General features: G+C 43.7%; 1 protein-coding gene across 2 annotated transcripts in view; it reads right to left on the bottom strand.

Moving 5' to 3' along the window:
• The window catches only part of chchd6a (coiled-coil-helix-coiled-coil-helix domain containing 6a), a 68,120-nt gene that overhangs the window by 13,211 nt on the left and 36,822 nt on the right, over positions 1–18,087 (bottom strand). For both annotated transcript variants that reach the window (XM_068733540.1, XM_068733541.1), the window contains one exon: positions 8,202–8,337. In XM_068733540.1, coding sequence (XP_068589641.1) covers positions 8,202–8,337 — 136 coding nt within the window. The remainder of the gene's footprint in view (positions 1–8,201; positions 8,338–18,087) is intronic.

The following is an 18,087-nucleotide window of genomic DNA, read 5'->3' as shown; positions in this document are numbered from 1 at the left end:
GGCCTTTTCATATCTACCACCTCTATGTAACAGTTTCCAGATCTCTGGTTATCTACAACGTGAGCTTTTTAGTTCTTCAAAGCCTCGTCTTTGTGCGTCTTCCTTCAGCTTGTTTGTCTACATTTTTATCTGCCGGCAGAGAAGCTGAGCTGCTGTGATCTTTGTACCGGCATGACTCCCGTTCAATCAACAATAAAAACTGAAGGTAGGAGAAATCAATAGCAGGTTTCATACCGCTGTGATTCACTGGCTATGTGAGAGTCAGTTTGCATACAGATTGGCAACAGATACAGATGTATTATCAGTATTGTCAATGGAGTTTTCCTCTGAGAATGGGCTTATCAAAACTTGATGAAACTATTTTCTCTCTTCCCTTATCTTCTGGTGCGCCGTCCGCCGGGAATCGCACTAAGCACTAAGCACTAAGCACTAAGCACTAAGCACTAAGCACTAAGCACGCCTCGGTAACGGCACACGGGCTCCTGGACAACAGGCTGGCCATTTCAAATCACCACAGCGCTCCTAAAAAGAATTCCTAACCATCCCTCCGTGGGTCTCAGGAAGGCTCCTCTGCATCAACTACAGAACTGCCCCCCCCCCCCCACATTTACATAAATGAGAGGGACAGAATATTGCAAACACTTGTCAGCACATAATGCGGTACATCCGTCGATACCACCGGCATCAGAGAAGTGTCAAAGATAATCGATTAGAGCTACTTTTTTGGTCATTTTTCATAACTTTTTCTTTTTCTTTCTAATGTAAGGTTGAGCCGGATTTGAAATGCGATTAGGGAGGAAATTCTACCGCTCTTGGTGCCGATCTTGAGTTCTTAAAGCTCCGTCTTAACACGGCATTTAATAAATCTGTTAAGTGGCATCTGATGGACAGCAGACATGACATGTCGTCAGTCAAAACTCCTCCGCTATTCGTACCAGCCCCGGATGGTAATGACTGTCAACGGCTGAACAGTCCAACAAGCTGAATCATTAGCTAAGTACAAGAAGGGGGAATTAAAAGGTGTAAATGAATGGCTGACATGCAGGAGAGGGACAGTCAATCTCACTGCACTGGGTACTTTTAGAGAATGGGTTAGAGTGTGATAGCTGACAAATCTGACATCTCATCAGCAAGTCCTCCTACTCCCTTACTGGATCTCGTTGAGGCTGTCAGGGACCAGTTCAGCAACTTGGACAGTTTACGGGAGCGCATAGGGAAGGCCAGACTACAAAACACAGGTGTAAATTTGTAATAAATCCATGAAACAGATAACACACACATGCGCTCCAGAGCAACAAAAACAATATTCAGCCTCATTTTAACTCCTTAAAAAGGGACAGTTCACCCAAAAAATATATATTTAAATATTTTCCATCTTACCTGTATTGCTATTTATTGATCTAGCATGTCTAATCTAATCCAATCTAAAATGCATTTGAGAAACTCAACAGACCTCGTGAGCGGGGGCTCAAAACTAATGGCATCCCGTCGTCCCGCTTATTTCCCCGATAAGGCTTCATTTGTGAAGAACCAATCTGCGTTGACATTGGCAGGACGAGAGCTAGCAAGCATTAGCGGGTCCTAATTCCTAATTCCATTGTCCCCAATTGAAGCAATCCACAGACAGAAGGGAAACAACAGGGAAGGGAAGCAGCTGTTTCTACGCGCCTCCCCCAGCTGATTCTAGAGAATCGCTCATAAATTCAAAATATATCCAGCCTTACGTTCTTATGTTAGGGCTCTGATTAATACACGGAGGTCCATTCTTTGATTTTGGCCATGTTGAATAGTCGACTGTTCAGGCTCACCCCTATTGAAAACACATATTTTCAAAATTTCCCCTCCGTTTGCTTCAGTTTCTCTGTCTCTCTCGTCTGACAGGCAGCGTTTAACTTGAGGAGTAACTCCCTTGGTATTAGACCCCAGAGCCTGGCACGTCTGTACTCCACAGCAGGGCATCGGATATATATGCGTGAGTGTGTGAGTGTGAATGTGAGTGTGTGTGTGTGTGTGTGCCTCAGTAGTTGGCCTTGCTGAAGGGGAAAATGACGTTTAAAGTTCCTGAGGTCTTAACTGTACAGCTGGCCAGATCCCGAGATCCACATACAGTATACTATACGTCTGTGTTTCGGAGATGCTGCTTGTTGCACTCGTCTGTTTCCCTAAATCTCTTTTTTTGTTTTTACTCCCTGTGTATCCTTCACCTGCTCTGTCTCCTCTCCGCTCAGGTGTTTTCTCCATCCTTTCCAAATCTCTTTGTTTCATACCTCTCTGTCACCGTTTTTCTCTCTTCTCCCCTCTCTTCACTGAGAACTGATCGGTGCTAAATGACTGCAGAATCCTGCCGGGCATAGAGTCGGTGTGTGAGCGTGTTCACATCTGAGAGTGCAGATAAATGACTGGAGAATCCCACCGAGCGTCTGGGCGGTGTGTATGCGTTGCATGTTGCGTTGCCCACGTCAGGCTCAGCCTCCCAGAGGATAATGACTAGAAGTCGTCTGCTCGGTCTCTGTGGGATCCTCCCCTCGTTTGCCATCAGACACACAAGCATGTACACAAGCGTGCATAAAGACGGCAGTGTAACCCAGCGGGAAGACGTCTGTAATATGCAGGCCTGTCCGCTGACCCGCTGCGACACTGATCAAAACACATCACAGTCGCTTCTGTCGCGTCGGGAAAGAAAGAACAAAACCGGACCACATTTAGTCCCGATAATGCCATATCTCGCTCGTTTAAAAAGCTGAGGAATGAAGGGACATCATTTGTTTTGTTGTCTCCCATCAGAAGCTTTCCATTTCATTCTTAGTTGTTGATTAATTAAATAAGCAGTAGGCCAATTGAAGGGATTAACACTTAAATGGGTAATACAGAAGACATCTTATAAATAGGATGAAAACAGAAATGAAAACTAATTTTCCCCAGGCTGAAAGCGCACTGACTTTCTTTATGATGCACTCATTTAATATGCATTATAAAGAAGTAAGAAATATTTCCCCAATGTTTGTTGGACTCAAACATTTATGTTTCAAATGATAAAATGGAATAACGTTTTTTGCTGCAGTTCTCTGTTATACAACACAGAAACATAAAAAGGTGTGATGCTCTAAAAGTGATGTGCTGGATTCAAACTTAAGCAAACAATAAGCTATTAATAATAAGCTATTAAGCTCAGTGAACCACCTAAAACACGACTACTCAGCTACTGATTCGTTAATAATTAGTGATTAATTAAAGCTGGGGTAGAAACCAGCAAGAGGAAGCTAGATTTTGAGCTACGTAGCTCTATTTTCAATTGTCTCTAGCTAGCTAGCAGAAAATATTCCTCTTAAATCTTTAGCTCAGCACAGAGGTCACTAATAGGCCAACCGCGGTCCGGACCAAGACGCTGTTGTATCCGGACCTTGGACCTAAAACCGATAGATAATTGAGAATTATACAATTTTGACTGAGCACTTCTATTTTAACCGGCGCAGCTTTTCTAGCCTTTACGGCACTCGTTCAGTTGAGCAGGAAACACACCGTGTGTTTACCAGTTGTATATCACATCACGTGATGCTACTCAGCCAATCAAAAATGTGTATTGAACGTGACGTTCTCCTAAAAGAGAAACGTGGTCAGAGAGACCAGAAAGACCAGAGTCTTTAACCAAGAATGAACAGACTCTTAAATGTTAATTCTGCCCACGGACCGTTTAAAACCAGTATGTCTCATTTGTTCAGAGACCGTGGTGATAATTAAAGGTGGTAATGTGAAGCGCCACTACGAGACAAAGCACAACTCTTTTTAGAAAACGTACCCACTCACATCCGAAATGAAGTCACAGATAATAAACAATCTAAGAGCCCAATATGATCAGAACCCATAACAACAAAGATGTTAACAGAGATAATAGAGCTGAAACAAGTGGTTTAATAACCACAGACAAAGTCCCTGAACACAAATTTATCTTATTAGAAGATGAGAAAAATATAAAATCCTGTTTTTTTTCGATTGACATCACTTCACACCTGAATGAACTGAATGTAAAGCTGCAGGGCAATTCAGTGAAATACATTTTTATAAAATTAAGTACATTTTTTTTAAGATGCACATTTTTCAAAACCTTTCTGTTATGTCATTTATGATTTAATCCAGCCCTTATTTTGAAGCGAGAGAACATTTATTTCTTTATGTATTATTCCTAATTCATTCAGTTCAATTTGAAATCTGACAATAAATATTGTTGATGTATTATTTAATTGAACTTTCTTTATTTGATTTGACAGTCAGTTGTTGACTACATACAGACATTAATACAACTGTTGGCTAATTCGATATATATATATGGGACCAAATCATAATGCCAGTTAGACATTATTGTGATGTTCTGGACGTGTTAGTCTGTGAGGCTGTAGCATTAGCCGTCAGATATCTTCAGCATGGAGACAGGGCACAACGCGTTATACTGGGAAAACCATACCACCGTCTCCCAGAAGGCAAAGCAGTCTGCTACACAATATGCAACCAAGCACAGAATCGCTAACAAAAAGCCCGTAGCTAGCTAAAAACATCAGCATGTCAAGGGCTTATTTGAGTGCAGCTGATAACAGAAATGATGAGAGAGCTAATGTTAGCTATGTGTTAGCAAGCTACTGTAGTTAGCTTGCTAACCTAATATAGCAAGCTAACTACTGCATAGCTTTCCGATGTATACAAATTCCAGTATAACACAAGTTGCAAACTGTCAAAATGCTTCAGCTTTACTTCATAAAATATAGTTAGCCTAAATCTGACACTGTGGACAAAATGCTTGCTGCACACGTAACGTTAGCATACTGGGTGTCAGGACCCCACCGTTACTTAATGCTTCCTGCTGAAGCCCCTCGTGTTATTACACACAGTAGAGATGCACCGATACCAACAATGATGTCAGTTCGATACGGACTAGAATTGCTGGATCGGGTATCGGTGACAATAGGTTGATCCGTGTTTCTTCAACACAGTGAGGCGTACAGCTTGTTGATTAAATACTGGCACCAGATCGGTACTCGTACAAAGCCCAGGTGTTGGTATCAGGACTGAAAAAGTTCGATGGAAGCATCCCTAGCCTTAGTTTTTCGGTTCGGCGCCGTACAGCAACTTAGTTCTGGGTTCTTTGCCTTGTGTGCGTCCCACCACAAAGCAGCTTTTGGGCATTTTTCTGTTGTTTGCTAGCAGATGAAAATGACAAGGAGGCGCCTTCACGCAATACAAAGTCCATGGAGATCGATGAATTGTTGGAATTTAATTGCGCTCTGTCTTCGTTACCATTGTCAGATGTGACTTAGTTACAAGTAGTTTGTCAATGCTACCATAATTAGAAAGCTACAATTATATATTATAATGTCCTGATATAATCATTTTAAATTTGATTTTGAGGCTAACGCAAAATACTCTGATTGTGGCAATTCCATTTATATTAAATGAAGTCTGCTGGCTCTACACGGTTATTTTGTTCAACATTCTCACGGTGTGTCAGGCCATAGTACATTAAGTAAGTTCACAATCTTCTCCGCAAAAAAAAAAAGTTAACAAGTCATCAGTGATAACCAAACGGTGATAGCTTCTAAAGACACATAATGGAAGAAGAACTTTATAAACTTTCAACTTGGGCGAAAGTCAGGGAGATGCCTCGGGGGCTAATCAGCAGGAAAGACCTTGATGTGTAGGTTAAAGCAGACTGCAACGTAGAACTATTCACACACACACACACACACACACACACACACACACACACACACACACACACACACACACACACACACACACACACACACACACAAACACACACACACACACATTGTGTATGATCTGCTGTGCTCTTTTAAAGACAGCCTTCAAAGAGTCTTCACTTCACTCCTCGTTATCTCACACCAGCTAATATGATAAAGAAGATCTTACATACGCACGCTCTCACACACACACGCACACACGCACACACACACACACACACACACACACACACACACACACACACACACACACACACACAGAGGACATTTTACATCTCATGTGTAGAAATACAAGAAAACAAAAAACAAAACATGGGCTTAGCTGCGTGTATATAAAAGTGTGTTTGTGTCTGCATGGGCTTCACACAAGACAGAGACAAAGCTACAGATACGATTGAAAGTGCACACACGTATAGGCAGCCACACACAGCCACACACACACAGACACACACACTGCACCAGCACAAGAGCGGAGGAATCAAGTTTCAGCGAGCTGATTATCACATGCTGTATTACTGTATGCCAGGGGGAAGCCTCAGTGCCCCTGAGCAACGCAGAGGAGATGTGAGCAGAGAGCACCATGAGGCAGAGTAATACGCTGTCCGGGTGCATGATTAGCAGCTACACCTTCAAATGCCTCTACTGTACAAACTTTTGGAAGGGCGAGCTTCCAGTGCTCTGCCTCCAACGTCCCCTCGTCCACTCGCGCAACATTTTCTGTGAATTTGTAACTTAAAACTGCCGCAGCGATGCACATACTTGAGGAGGGGAGCTCGTCTTTGCTTTTGAATAATACAGCAGCGGATCCAATTGAGGAATGTGGAACGCTGAACGCGAAAGTACAAAGGCTAAACTTTTCTGAGTGCATGCGTAAGCAGTGGTTTTTAAAAAAACTACAAAGTGACAAAGAGAAAAAAATAAAAGGCCGGATTTCTTGAAGACACACCGACGTCAACTTAATTAATACTGCGTCAGAAAACGACCCAGATCACTTTGATACAATGTCTATGGAGCCCCATGACTGTCGAAATGTGGTGAAAGATTATCAGACAAGTCAAAATTATGAGTAAATTCAAACAAATAATACCGTTTGTTGAATAATTTAAATGGCGTAGAAAACAAAATCACCTCACTTTGTTTTACTCCGTAGTTTCCCCTTTTGAAAAATAAAAAAAATCACCTTCAGTGTGTCATACAAACATATAATGCTAACTTATTGGAGGTTAAATGAAAAGCATAAAGCTCACACAGCTTATTAATGTAACGACACAGAATAAGTAACACTTCTGTCCGCCTGGAAATAGCTTCACGTCATTTACAATGTGAAACAACACTGGAGATTTTAAATCTCACTTTGAAGCTAAAATGAGACCAAAGATACAGTAAAAAAAAAAATAAAAATCATCATATAAATATTTGCTTTGATGAGGGACACGGGTTAATGGTTGAGTTTTAGAACTTACAAAATAGCAAAAGCCGAACACACATGACCATAAAAAGAAGCCTTGGGGTTATATAAACACATTTACAGTCTACAGTGCAGTTCTGTTAAACTCTCCTAGAACTCTAATGATGAGACTGCAGACATCAGCGCTGCGTCTGACTGGACAACGCTGTCTGGTTTACTGACATCAGGTGAACCGCTTTCAGGAATTCAGATTTTTCTTCGGTGTTTCTGTGTTTGTTCGTATTCAGAAAATATCTAAATGAATGTTGTCAGTGAAAATGTCTACTTTTACCGCTTGTTTTTTCCGATGACAACCTGCTTTTTGTTTTTTCCCCTCTCACTTACTTTAAATGATTGTGTCTGTAAACTACCTAAAATTAGAACGGAAAGGGCGAAGGCTGCGGTGACGAGCTGAACTGCTGCTGAGGACTTATGTCACAGCAACCCCAAAACCGTGTTTGCCTTTGAAACGGTGTCATTTTCAGCATAAGTAGGAAAACAAGTTTGGTAGCGCCGGAGAACTTTGGATTTCATACTTTTACATCAGACGCTCACTCTGAAAGCCGTTTCTAATGACAAGCTTTTCCCTCTGTGTTAAAAACTAAAGTGACAGCACTCAAAATCCGATCAATCTGATTTTTTTGGGGGTCTTTAAACCCCCCCCCGCCTGAATAATCGTGAGAACATGAGAAAAATTGAATTTCTTTCTTTTACATCAGACAGTGTGCTGCTCTGAAAATATCATCTCTCTCCGTGGAAAACTTCAAAAGACACTACTCAGACTGGATTGTTATGTCCCCCCCTGCTTCTTTGAAGGGCCATGTGAAGTACAACTCAATAAAACATTATTAGCATTATTATAATAACTATGTATTTATTCTTTTTGGTTGGAAGTTGCTATTGATATGGCTTTAGAAAGCGATCCTCATAATTAAGGTATGATCTCGGACTGACACAGTTGTTGTATTGACCCGTATATTCTAAATCCTGAAAGAAGCTCTCACCTTCTTTGCAGCGTTGATGCACCGCATGTATTCTTTGGCCAGGTCTGAACACCTTAGGGTCTGGTCTCTGTTGTCCCTGTAGCAAGATAAGATCTGAGCCTGCAGGCCAAGACACACCGGGTCGGTATTGCGAGACCTGCAAAACACACAAACACAGAAGGATGGAACGTTTGATCCCCTCTCTCTTCTTCTTCTTTTTGGGCCTGCAGAAAAATAATGCAGCCTGAAAAAAAAACTTGAATCACTTTAAAATGGATGAAACCAAACAACTGATGAGGATCAACAGCTAAAGCTGGACCAGGTGCGTCAAATCCACTCTTTGCGATTGTACTGTAGATCAGGGTTTCATTCATCACTCTGGTTTGGATTTGTTCAGGATTTTTTTTTGGTTGTAACAAAAAACTTTAAGTGAGAAACAAAAAAAAAAAAAATGACAGCATTTAGTGCAACGCGCACATCAGCTCTTTGGAGAAAGAGGAAATGTGAAAAAAGGATGATCTGTGTTGTTGTATGGAACACTGGATCAGATACATGCATAAGAAACTCTCTCCTGTGGTTTACAACTGCAGCGACTAGCTGGTGATCACAGTGGAGCATTTAGAGGAGCCAGGGATCGCCCTCAGTCGTTGTTGGAGACCAATGAGAGTCCAAAGTGGCGACCACGAGTTAAAAGGCGAGTTAATCTTGAACATGCATACATTCATCAGGTGACAACAGCTCTAAATGGATGATAATGTTGCGCCGTAACTGTTGGATGTGCAGATGATCATCTGTGGAGGTGATATGTCAGTGTTGCGTTCACGGCTCGTTTCCACTGCACTCGAGAAGGCCAAAAAATGACTATTTCAGATGAATTCAACAAAAACTAAATATCTTTTCCTTAAAAGCATAGCTAATTCGTTGAGCCATTCATAAAGAAGTGTGGTATGTTTGATTACAAAGAGCCTTGATTCAGCGATTTGATGAGTATATTCAAGTCTCCCATTTCCTATTGGGATACTTTCTAATTATGGTGGGTATGTATGTGGTATTGTCCAGTCCTAACAGAACAATAAATACATTTTTCACCCCCCCTTCTACATAAATACCCATGTACAAATTTGAGAACTGAAATGTGCATTAATATATATATGGTCCAATTCACAGCTTCCTTGTCTTCAGCCACAGCTGAACAAAATAAAAAATATTAAAAAAGAACACAAAGAAGAAAAAAAAACACACACACACACACAAGGGTAGGTCTGACTAATTGAGGCAAGACAAAGATGGAAAACAATCAACAGCATCACCCACTGCAACATGTTTAACAACTTATGGTGCGTTTCGTACGTGCCTCGTCGCAAATCGTGCAATTAGCGCCAAATCGCTCTTTAATTGTGTGGGTGGGATCATCCTGATCAAATACAGCAGAAAAGTGCGCTCTGAGCGGCTGGATGAGCCGTGCTTAATTTGATATGTGGGCTGTGTTATAATTGGTCTTTGGCTGTCTATCTGTGCGATTGTTAACTATGACAGGCCCGCTGCCCGAGTGCCTCGCTGTAATGGATTCTGACTGATTGAAGCGGAGACAAGCGAGTTAAGCCCGCCTACGCAGGTATAGGAAGGGGCGCGCACAAACGTACACACACACACACACACACACACACACACAGTAAACACGAAAGTGCCGAAACTTGCGCACACACACGCACACACACACACACACACACACACACACACACACACACACACACACACACACACACACACACACACACACACACACACACCTCCCTACACGTCGATCCCCTCTGCGCTGTGCGTACTCTCTGTGAGGAGCATTTAACACCAGATTTAATTGAAAGCCACATTAAAGGGTCTTTTTGGCTTTGATTCATGAAGGAGAGCTGACCCCCGCGTTTCAATTACAGCGTATCCGTGTCCACACGGGCGCTCACACACACACACACACACACACACACACACACACACACACACACACACACACTTTATCATCGGTATCATGGATGCAATGACTGAGCTTTTTCTGGGCATGGGTGATGGAGGTTAAAGAGGAAAATGAACAGAGATGGATAGAAAAACATATAAAGGAAGTTAGGGAGATAAAACGGTGAAAGGGAAGGAATGAAGCAGTTTTTTTTGGGGCTCGCTCACAAGACCCATTTTAAAAAGATGACAACCTATCAGATCACTCTGCCCCCCCCCCACCACCACCTATTTTGCCTGTTTAATCTGCCTTTTCCCACTTTTATTCTCTTTCTTCTCTCCAACTCAAGTCTCCTTTCTTACGCCTCCCACCCCCCCACCCCCCCCCTCCTCTCCCCGCCCCCCCCCCCCTCTCTCTCTCTCATCGCATTAACAACACAGCGAGGACGACCACAAAGCTCGCCATCTTTATCTCTCTCGCCGTTTGAGGCCGCCGCAGATAAGGAACTCTCCTTTAATTTGAAATAAATGGCCTTCATCAGGAGAGCCAAAGCCTCCTGATAGCGCTGCGTGGTTTATTAAAGGCGCTTGAAGCAGAAAATTGGCTCAGCCGCGGCAAAAGCTAAAGCTCTGTCCACATGCTACACCAAATTGAAGGTGAGGTCTTAAATCAACAATATTAACTGAGCCGCTTACAAAAATAAATATAGAGAAAGAAAGGGGGGGGGGGGGCAGCACATCAGGAGGGGGGGGTGTCCCTGACAGCCTGTCCAGCCACGTATGGGGTTGTTTTTAATGTGCGTACGTGCTGCGGAAGCATTTTTAACGCGTGTGTGGGAGCAAAACATTTTTGTTTTTGGGGGGGGGGGGGGGGAGTTCTCCACGCATCTGTGAGCGGTAAATATGACAAAACATAAACAGTAAGATTAGTTGCTTAATTAATGGTGCTGCCCATTATTTTTAATCTCCGGCGGCGGAGGCGTACGGAACACAGAGGCCTCAGACTTCTGGACCACGCCGACCAGCTTACCCAAGACAAAAGAGAGAGAGGGAGCGACATGAAAGGGGAGGAATTGGAAAATGGAAAAAAGACACAAAACACAACACCAACTACAAAAAGCCTCTGGCAAAAGCTTGGAGTCTGATAAGGAAGACGCCTTTATCGCCTCTAAACCATGCATCTCTCACAGTTAGACTGATGGTTCTTTTTGTGCTCTCCTTAATGGCTTTGGCTATACATATGAGGCATTGTTTGTCCTACATGCCATTTTACGTCTAGCCTGTCAACTACAAAGTATTGGTATCTGCGCTGCGTTTCAGGCAACCAATTAGTAAATCGTGTTCACATCTCACGGGAAGCAGCGCCGAGGAGGACAAATAAAGGGAATCCAATATTGTGACTGACTTGAAGGCTACAAAAAACACTTCTGTGAACGTCTGCACATCGCGTTTGTGTGTCGACACATTGTGCATATGTTGTATTAGTTTTGACATGGGTATGAATATAGTGTCTCCTCGACTTTTTCTGTTTGTTTTTTTTTTACAGTGCCTGGCCGTGCATTCCAATGAAAACAACTGCGTCTTTCAATGTGTGTTTAAACATTAGTGGGGAAAAAAAAAAATGTTGCACAAAACTCACTAATCTCAGTTCAGACGCTTCCCAGAGTGGAAGCCAAATAGCCGACTACCTGCCTCATTCTGGCAGCTACTTTTCTGTGTAGCGCGCATGGGGAGAAAGGGCAATTCAAGGAAAGAAGCCAGGTTATTAACACAACTTTTAACTTTGCTTCGGGGTGACCGTGGCTAAGTGGAGAGCAGGGCCGCCTTTCAATCAGATGGTCGGCGGTTCGATCCCCGGCTCCTGCTCTACTAGTCTCATGTCAATGTGTCCTTGTCAATGTGTCCTTGAGCAAGACACTTAACTGTGTCTACGGTGTGTAGATAGATACTGAATTGTAAGTCGCTTTGGATAAGAGCGTCTGCTAAATGACTGTAATGTAATGCTTCGTCTTATGATGGAAAGCTGATGATGAACCGCAATCCAATTGAATTAAAGCCCTAGTTTCATCTACCAATCCTGACCAGTGCGCTTTCACATCTTTAATCTCCACATTTTCAGCCTAAGAAGTCACAATATTTCTGCATCATGACAACAGTGGTGCAGTGGCTGTTCGGAGCATGTGCCGATTGCTTGGCTCTCGGTATCGCTGCTAGCGGCTCTGTGGAGAAACCGCTCGTCGCTCGTTGTCTCCAAGGGAAGTGGAGTTTGGTTGTAACGTGGGTATATCCACTGAGGATGACATGCACGACTCACTCCGCAGAGCCCCTAAGCCCCACCCCCCCCCCCGCGCGCGCACAGAGCGCCATCGCTTATTTATTCAAAGTTTATTGATGTTGACGTGTCCAAATTGCACCATATTTGACTCTGCACGTCCGTGGCAATCTCCAGCAATGCACCCGCCAAGCGTGATGTAGATCAGATGAACGCTTGGACGTTTTTTTCCGCACGCCGCAGGATGCCTAATCGAGCCTTTTAATACGTAAGTGTTTTAAATAGGAAGGTTTTAGCGCAAATGCATGTGTTCAGGAAGGACTGAGGATACTGCTGGATAAATGAGTCAGGTTATACAGCGCGATACAAAGTATTATTTAAAGAACTCAAGGTGAGCAACTTAATGCACAAATATTCAAATGTCCGATTGAACCACATTTTTCTGCTGAGATGAATCTTCCTCTGTTTAGTGAAGTAAGTTTCATCATAACAACTTCCTGGAGTCCTTCAGTAGTGAGGTTTAAGTTCAAGTTTGCCATTCCAATAACATAAAATACAGCTGAATGACATTCTTTCATTACTAGGATAACACAGATTTTTTGATTTTTTTAAATCAGAACAAAAAAAAAAAAAACAAGGTTATGGGTGCATCAAAATCTGAGAGCAATGAAAAAGAGAGCGGTTTGTAAGAAGCGTCAGTTTATCTCTACGTTTGCCTGCATACTGCACGATCACTGTCTTCCTCCAAGAAGTAAAAGTCCTGCAAGACATGTCTTCATATCAGGTAGTGGGCGTTCCTCAGGCCAGGCATCTACATCATGCTCATGACCCCGACCATCAAAGCTCTGTCCTTCTCTGCCTTCTGTTCCCGTGGGGTCTGGCGTTCTCTTCGCTTTTGACAAACTTGAGCCTCCACTGTCAGGATCAACATCAGGTTTGATATTCTGTTAAACACTCTGTGCTCTCGTTCTCCCCTTACTGCTCTCGTGAAGTCCGTGTCTAAGCCCTTTTGTCAAGGAGGTTGCTGCTGTCTCTTTGAAGATAGAGACACTCGATCCCATGTTTGGATGTGTGCGTGAAAAGCTCAGGCCGACAGAACGGAAATAAAACCGCTTGTTGATCCAAGATCAATGGAAAACCCAAACTAGTTCAACATTTCAGGAGTTGCGCTTATTTGCCCCCCCCCCCCACGAGTTAGATGAGAAGATTGAAACTACTAATGTCTGTTCAGGAAATATGAAGCTGGAGCCAATAAGGGATTAGCTTAGCTTAGCATAAAGACTGGAAGTAAAGGGAAACAGCTAACCTACAAAAAAAATGCCTATAAATCTTACAAATGCATTACTTTATCCAAAGCTTTCCCATTAGCTTGAATCCGGCTCACGGAAATGTACATATTTAGCATTGTTTATTGCAACTTTCCACTAATTTGCTTAAAATGGGATAGGTCCCATATGATGAGAAAATGTTTAATCCCCGGTGAAGAGGGAAAGCTTCGAAGAGGGACCGAGAGACTGCGAGGAAAACCGGTCCATCCTTATCTATTGAGGCAAGAAATGGACGAATTTGACGCGTCGGGAGGGTCAGAACTCCTGAACAGACTGCTTTGCCATTACCAACTTGATTAATAACGGAGCGCTGGTGAAGTAAAGAGAAAGAGAGAGATGATAGTAAGGGAGAAGGAGGGCGGGAGAGGTGAGGAGGAAAACAGCTAGACAGACAGAGTTGCCTCTTATCTGTGGCTTGTAGCTTGTATGCACCTGCACCCTGACAGCTTTTCAATTGACTGAGGACACACAGTCCTATCTTGTATCTCCACACTCCTTCACTCGTACTCTCCCATCCCTCCGCTCCTATCACAGCCGGGTAAAGAGCCTCCTCTCTGTGCTGGTACTCAGACTTCGCCGTGTCGCTCGTAAACATTGAAGTGGATGGAGGGTACTTCAAGTCTCCGAATGCCTCGCACTTTCGTCACTCCTTTTTTTCCACTTTCTTTTAATTAGCTCGAATGAATTTGCATCGTTGCTCCGACGTGAACTTGAATTACGGTCGTCATATACGTACAGGTGCGTGCGTGAAATTAGACCTCCATCCTAAGCGTCAGACCGCCGCCCCCGTAGACATGCAGCAAATGGTCCAGGGGACTCGCTGCTCAGGGTTAATCGCGTCCATGTGGTCTGCGCCCTAACCGCTCGGCTATCGGCGCGTCAAGTAGGAACATTTCCATTACCTTACAGTGGGTTTCTGCAAAGAGTTCCTCTTTGGTGTTTTGCTGCACAGAAACGGTGTAAACGGGTTAACAGTCCGACACGCTGTGTAACAAACACTGTACAGTATCTCAGGGTTTTCTATCCTATTGGTCGCCATGTAACGAGATTAACTATATTCATTTCTTATAGTCAATACGTTTGGCGCGTCATTTTCAGGAAATAATTAACATAAAATGTCCTGAATGATATTTATTAACTTGATGAATACTTTGTAATGAATGCATTTTTTGACAGCCTCTCTCCCTCCCTCCCTCTCTCTCTCTCTCTCTCTCCCTCCCTCCCCCCCCCCCTCTCTCTCTCTCCCTCTCTCCCCCCCTCTCTGAAACAAGTTTAATGGCATGGAATGTACACTTTTGAAATTCACCTGGGTCTAAATACAGTGAGCCACACACACACACACACACACACACACACACACACACACACACACACACACACACCATATTTTTGGTTCGCTTTTCTCTCGTCCTGCACAACAACAATGGCCAAGTGGTCTGCCTTTTAACTTGGACTCCGCTTGTCAATGTTTTCCAGCCTTATCGCTGAGTGATCTCCGTAGGCCGGTATCATCTGACACAGGCTGGGAGGATCTGACAAAGGCCGGCTATTAAGGCTAGTTCGACTACGTCTGTAAGAGACAGCCGGCCTTGTTAAAATGCCTTGGAAACTGACCTGAGAGGTTTGACGTGGGTATCTGCCTCGTCCGTCTCCGTCTCGCTCTTGTTCCATTACTTTCAACCCTGAAGAAGAGGGCCGTCTCCCTCACTCCCTCACACACAAAATGTATGGAGACTAAAAAGACAACCGTTTCGATCCTCCACGTCTCTTTCGCTCTCTCAGTAATTGCGCTAGGCAAAAGCCTGTCTAGTTAGCAAACGCAAAAGCGTCTTTGCTAAGTGGTCATCAGGTATGCGATGCAATCTAAATGTCGGTCAGTTCCAGAACGGCCTGCTGCAAGAGTCCACTGCTAACGGTGCACACGAAATGAACTCAACAACCCAACAAGACCGCTTGAAAAAGAAGGGTCTAGGTTTGCTTCCAAGCGGACTCTGGCGCGGTTCATTTGTGGTCTGACAAGCAAGCGAACCAACTACAGGAATTTATGATAGCAGAATAACTGCTGTGCTTGTTACCAACTCTGTACTTTGTCAGTTCATTAACTCTGTTAAAAAGTGTGTGACAGAGATCCCACAGCTATACGATTCATGTTTACACTACGTCTGGAGGCTTTAGTACATTCCTGTTTCTACCATTATTCAATATAACATGCGGTCGATCTGCGGTCTAAATACTAACGATGCTTATAATCACTTATTAATCAAATTACATACATATAAACATCAGAAGGATTAAAGGGCTGTCACTGTAATTAGACTTCCTCATGTGGGTTCTGATGATTCTGATTGCAATCTTGGTTCCTACCCTGACCTATGGTCATGTGGACTGGGTCATGACCGAAAGAATTAGATCGCGGGTCCAAGCGGCCGAAATGGGTTTCCTCAGGAGGGCGGCTGGCATCTCCCTCAGAGATAGGGTGAGAAGTTCTGACTCACTTTGCGTGGAAAGGAGCCAGTCGAAGTGGCTTCGGGCATCTGGTGAGGATGCCACCTGGGCGCCTCCCCTAGGGAGGTGTTCCAGGCACGACCAGCTGGGAGGAGACCCAGAGGGAGGCCCAGGACCAGGTGGAGGGACTATATCTCCAAACTGGTCCTGGGAGCGCCTCGGGATCCCCCCAGTCAGAGCTGAGCTGATGTGGCACCGGTGAAGGGAAGTTTGGGGTCCCCTGCTGGAGCTGTTGCCCCCGCGACCCCGATCCCGGATAAGCGGACGAAGATGAGATGAGATGGGTTCTGATGATGCAGGGTAACAATGGGCAAAACTGTCCAATTAAAGAGTTACCTGTCAGTCTGTGTGACTTAATGTTCATTTTGCTGAGTAGCTGAGCTGAACTATTGCAATGTGACCGAAGTCACATTTCCAATCAAATCACTGACCTGGCAGAACATCTTTTAAAGCACACCTGTTGTCTTAAAGAGCTGAATTGCACTAAAAGCCTCAGTGACGCTTCTCCTCCTCCAACCTCGTTTTGACTTTGCATCAAATGACGACTCAGCAACCAAAGCTGTTTTTTTTTCCCCTCCAGCCGCGGAACCCGTTAAGAGAGAGCTCAAAGGAATCAACAGTAAGTATGCTTTTATTACTTTATTAATATCAATTAGATTCCTTTCCTCTTGTGTGATTTGGCGTTAGCGTTGGTATTTCTTTGTATCTGCACGACTTGTCGGTCATGCGATTGTGTGGCATAATTTCGGCAAAGCAAATTGTGTCATTCACTCCCATAGATAAGGAGAGAGAGAGAGAGAATGAAAGGAAAGTTATTGAGTCTCTCTCTAAACACACACACTGGACTGTGACACACCGGTCCCCTCCGGAGTGTCTGCAGCCAAAGCCCCCCTTTTGGCACCAAGGGTTAAGCTGTGGATTAACATATCACACACACACACACACACACACACACACACACACACACACACACACACACACACACACACACACACACACACACACACACACACACACACACACACACACACACACACACACACACACGCGCGCGCACACAAATTTCGGCACGTATACACACATTCTTACTCAGGCCACAGAAGGGGGAATGGAGTCACCCTCATCATATTTTACAGTAGCTTTGTTCTACAGCTCTGCACTGAGAGAAACATAAAACCAGAGTCCGTCTGAAGTTTCCCACAGATTATTCAACATTTATGGCAGCTGAAAATGTCACAACATGACATTGTCTGTTGCTTTCAAATGCACAAATGAATGATTCCAAGTGTCTTTAAATGTCCAGACTCTATCACTAACGCTATATCAGGCTCTCTGCAGATGGAATTTCATTCATTCAAGATGAGTCTCAGACTAATCAGAGGCTCACCCAATTTGTATTTGAGCATTTAGACGTCGGTACCAAACGGCAATTAATACATCTGTGCTACAACTCACCTATTTAGCCCGGTGCACTGACTGTAAGTATTCTGGGTGGATTGCTTTTGGAGTGCTGCTATCCAAGTCGATTCAACGTAGGGTAGAGACCGTCTCCCAACATCATAAAAAGAATTAAACAGCATACAGTCTTCATATCGAGTGTGGCCGCTGTTTAAGCAGTGATCTGCAAACTAAATGTATAAATCATGGAGGCGAGATACAACAAAATCTGGCCGGCTTTAAATTTCCAGGGAGAAAGCCTGTACTGTATGTAAACATGGACTTTTTCCTCACACAGACGACAGATGGCTAAAGGCTACCGGCTGCCAATGAAAAGGATGCTGCGAGAGCTATGGCAACAATAAGAGTTTACACAGCTGAGGTGGAGAGAGAGACGGTGATGCAATCCGTCCAACTA

This window comes from Cebidichthys violaceus, unplaced genomic scaffold (assembly GCF_023349555.1).
Source record: "Cebidichthys violaceus isolate CVI_PGR_0920_01 unplaced genomic scaffold, fCebVio1.0.p SCAF_6, whole genome shotgun sequence".
Lineage (NCBI taxonomy): Eukaryota > Metazoa > Chordata > Actinopteri > Perciformes > Stichaeidae > Cebidichthys > Cebidichthys violaceus.
This window is presented reverse-complemented; position numbering and strand designations above follow the sequence as displayed.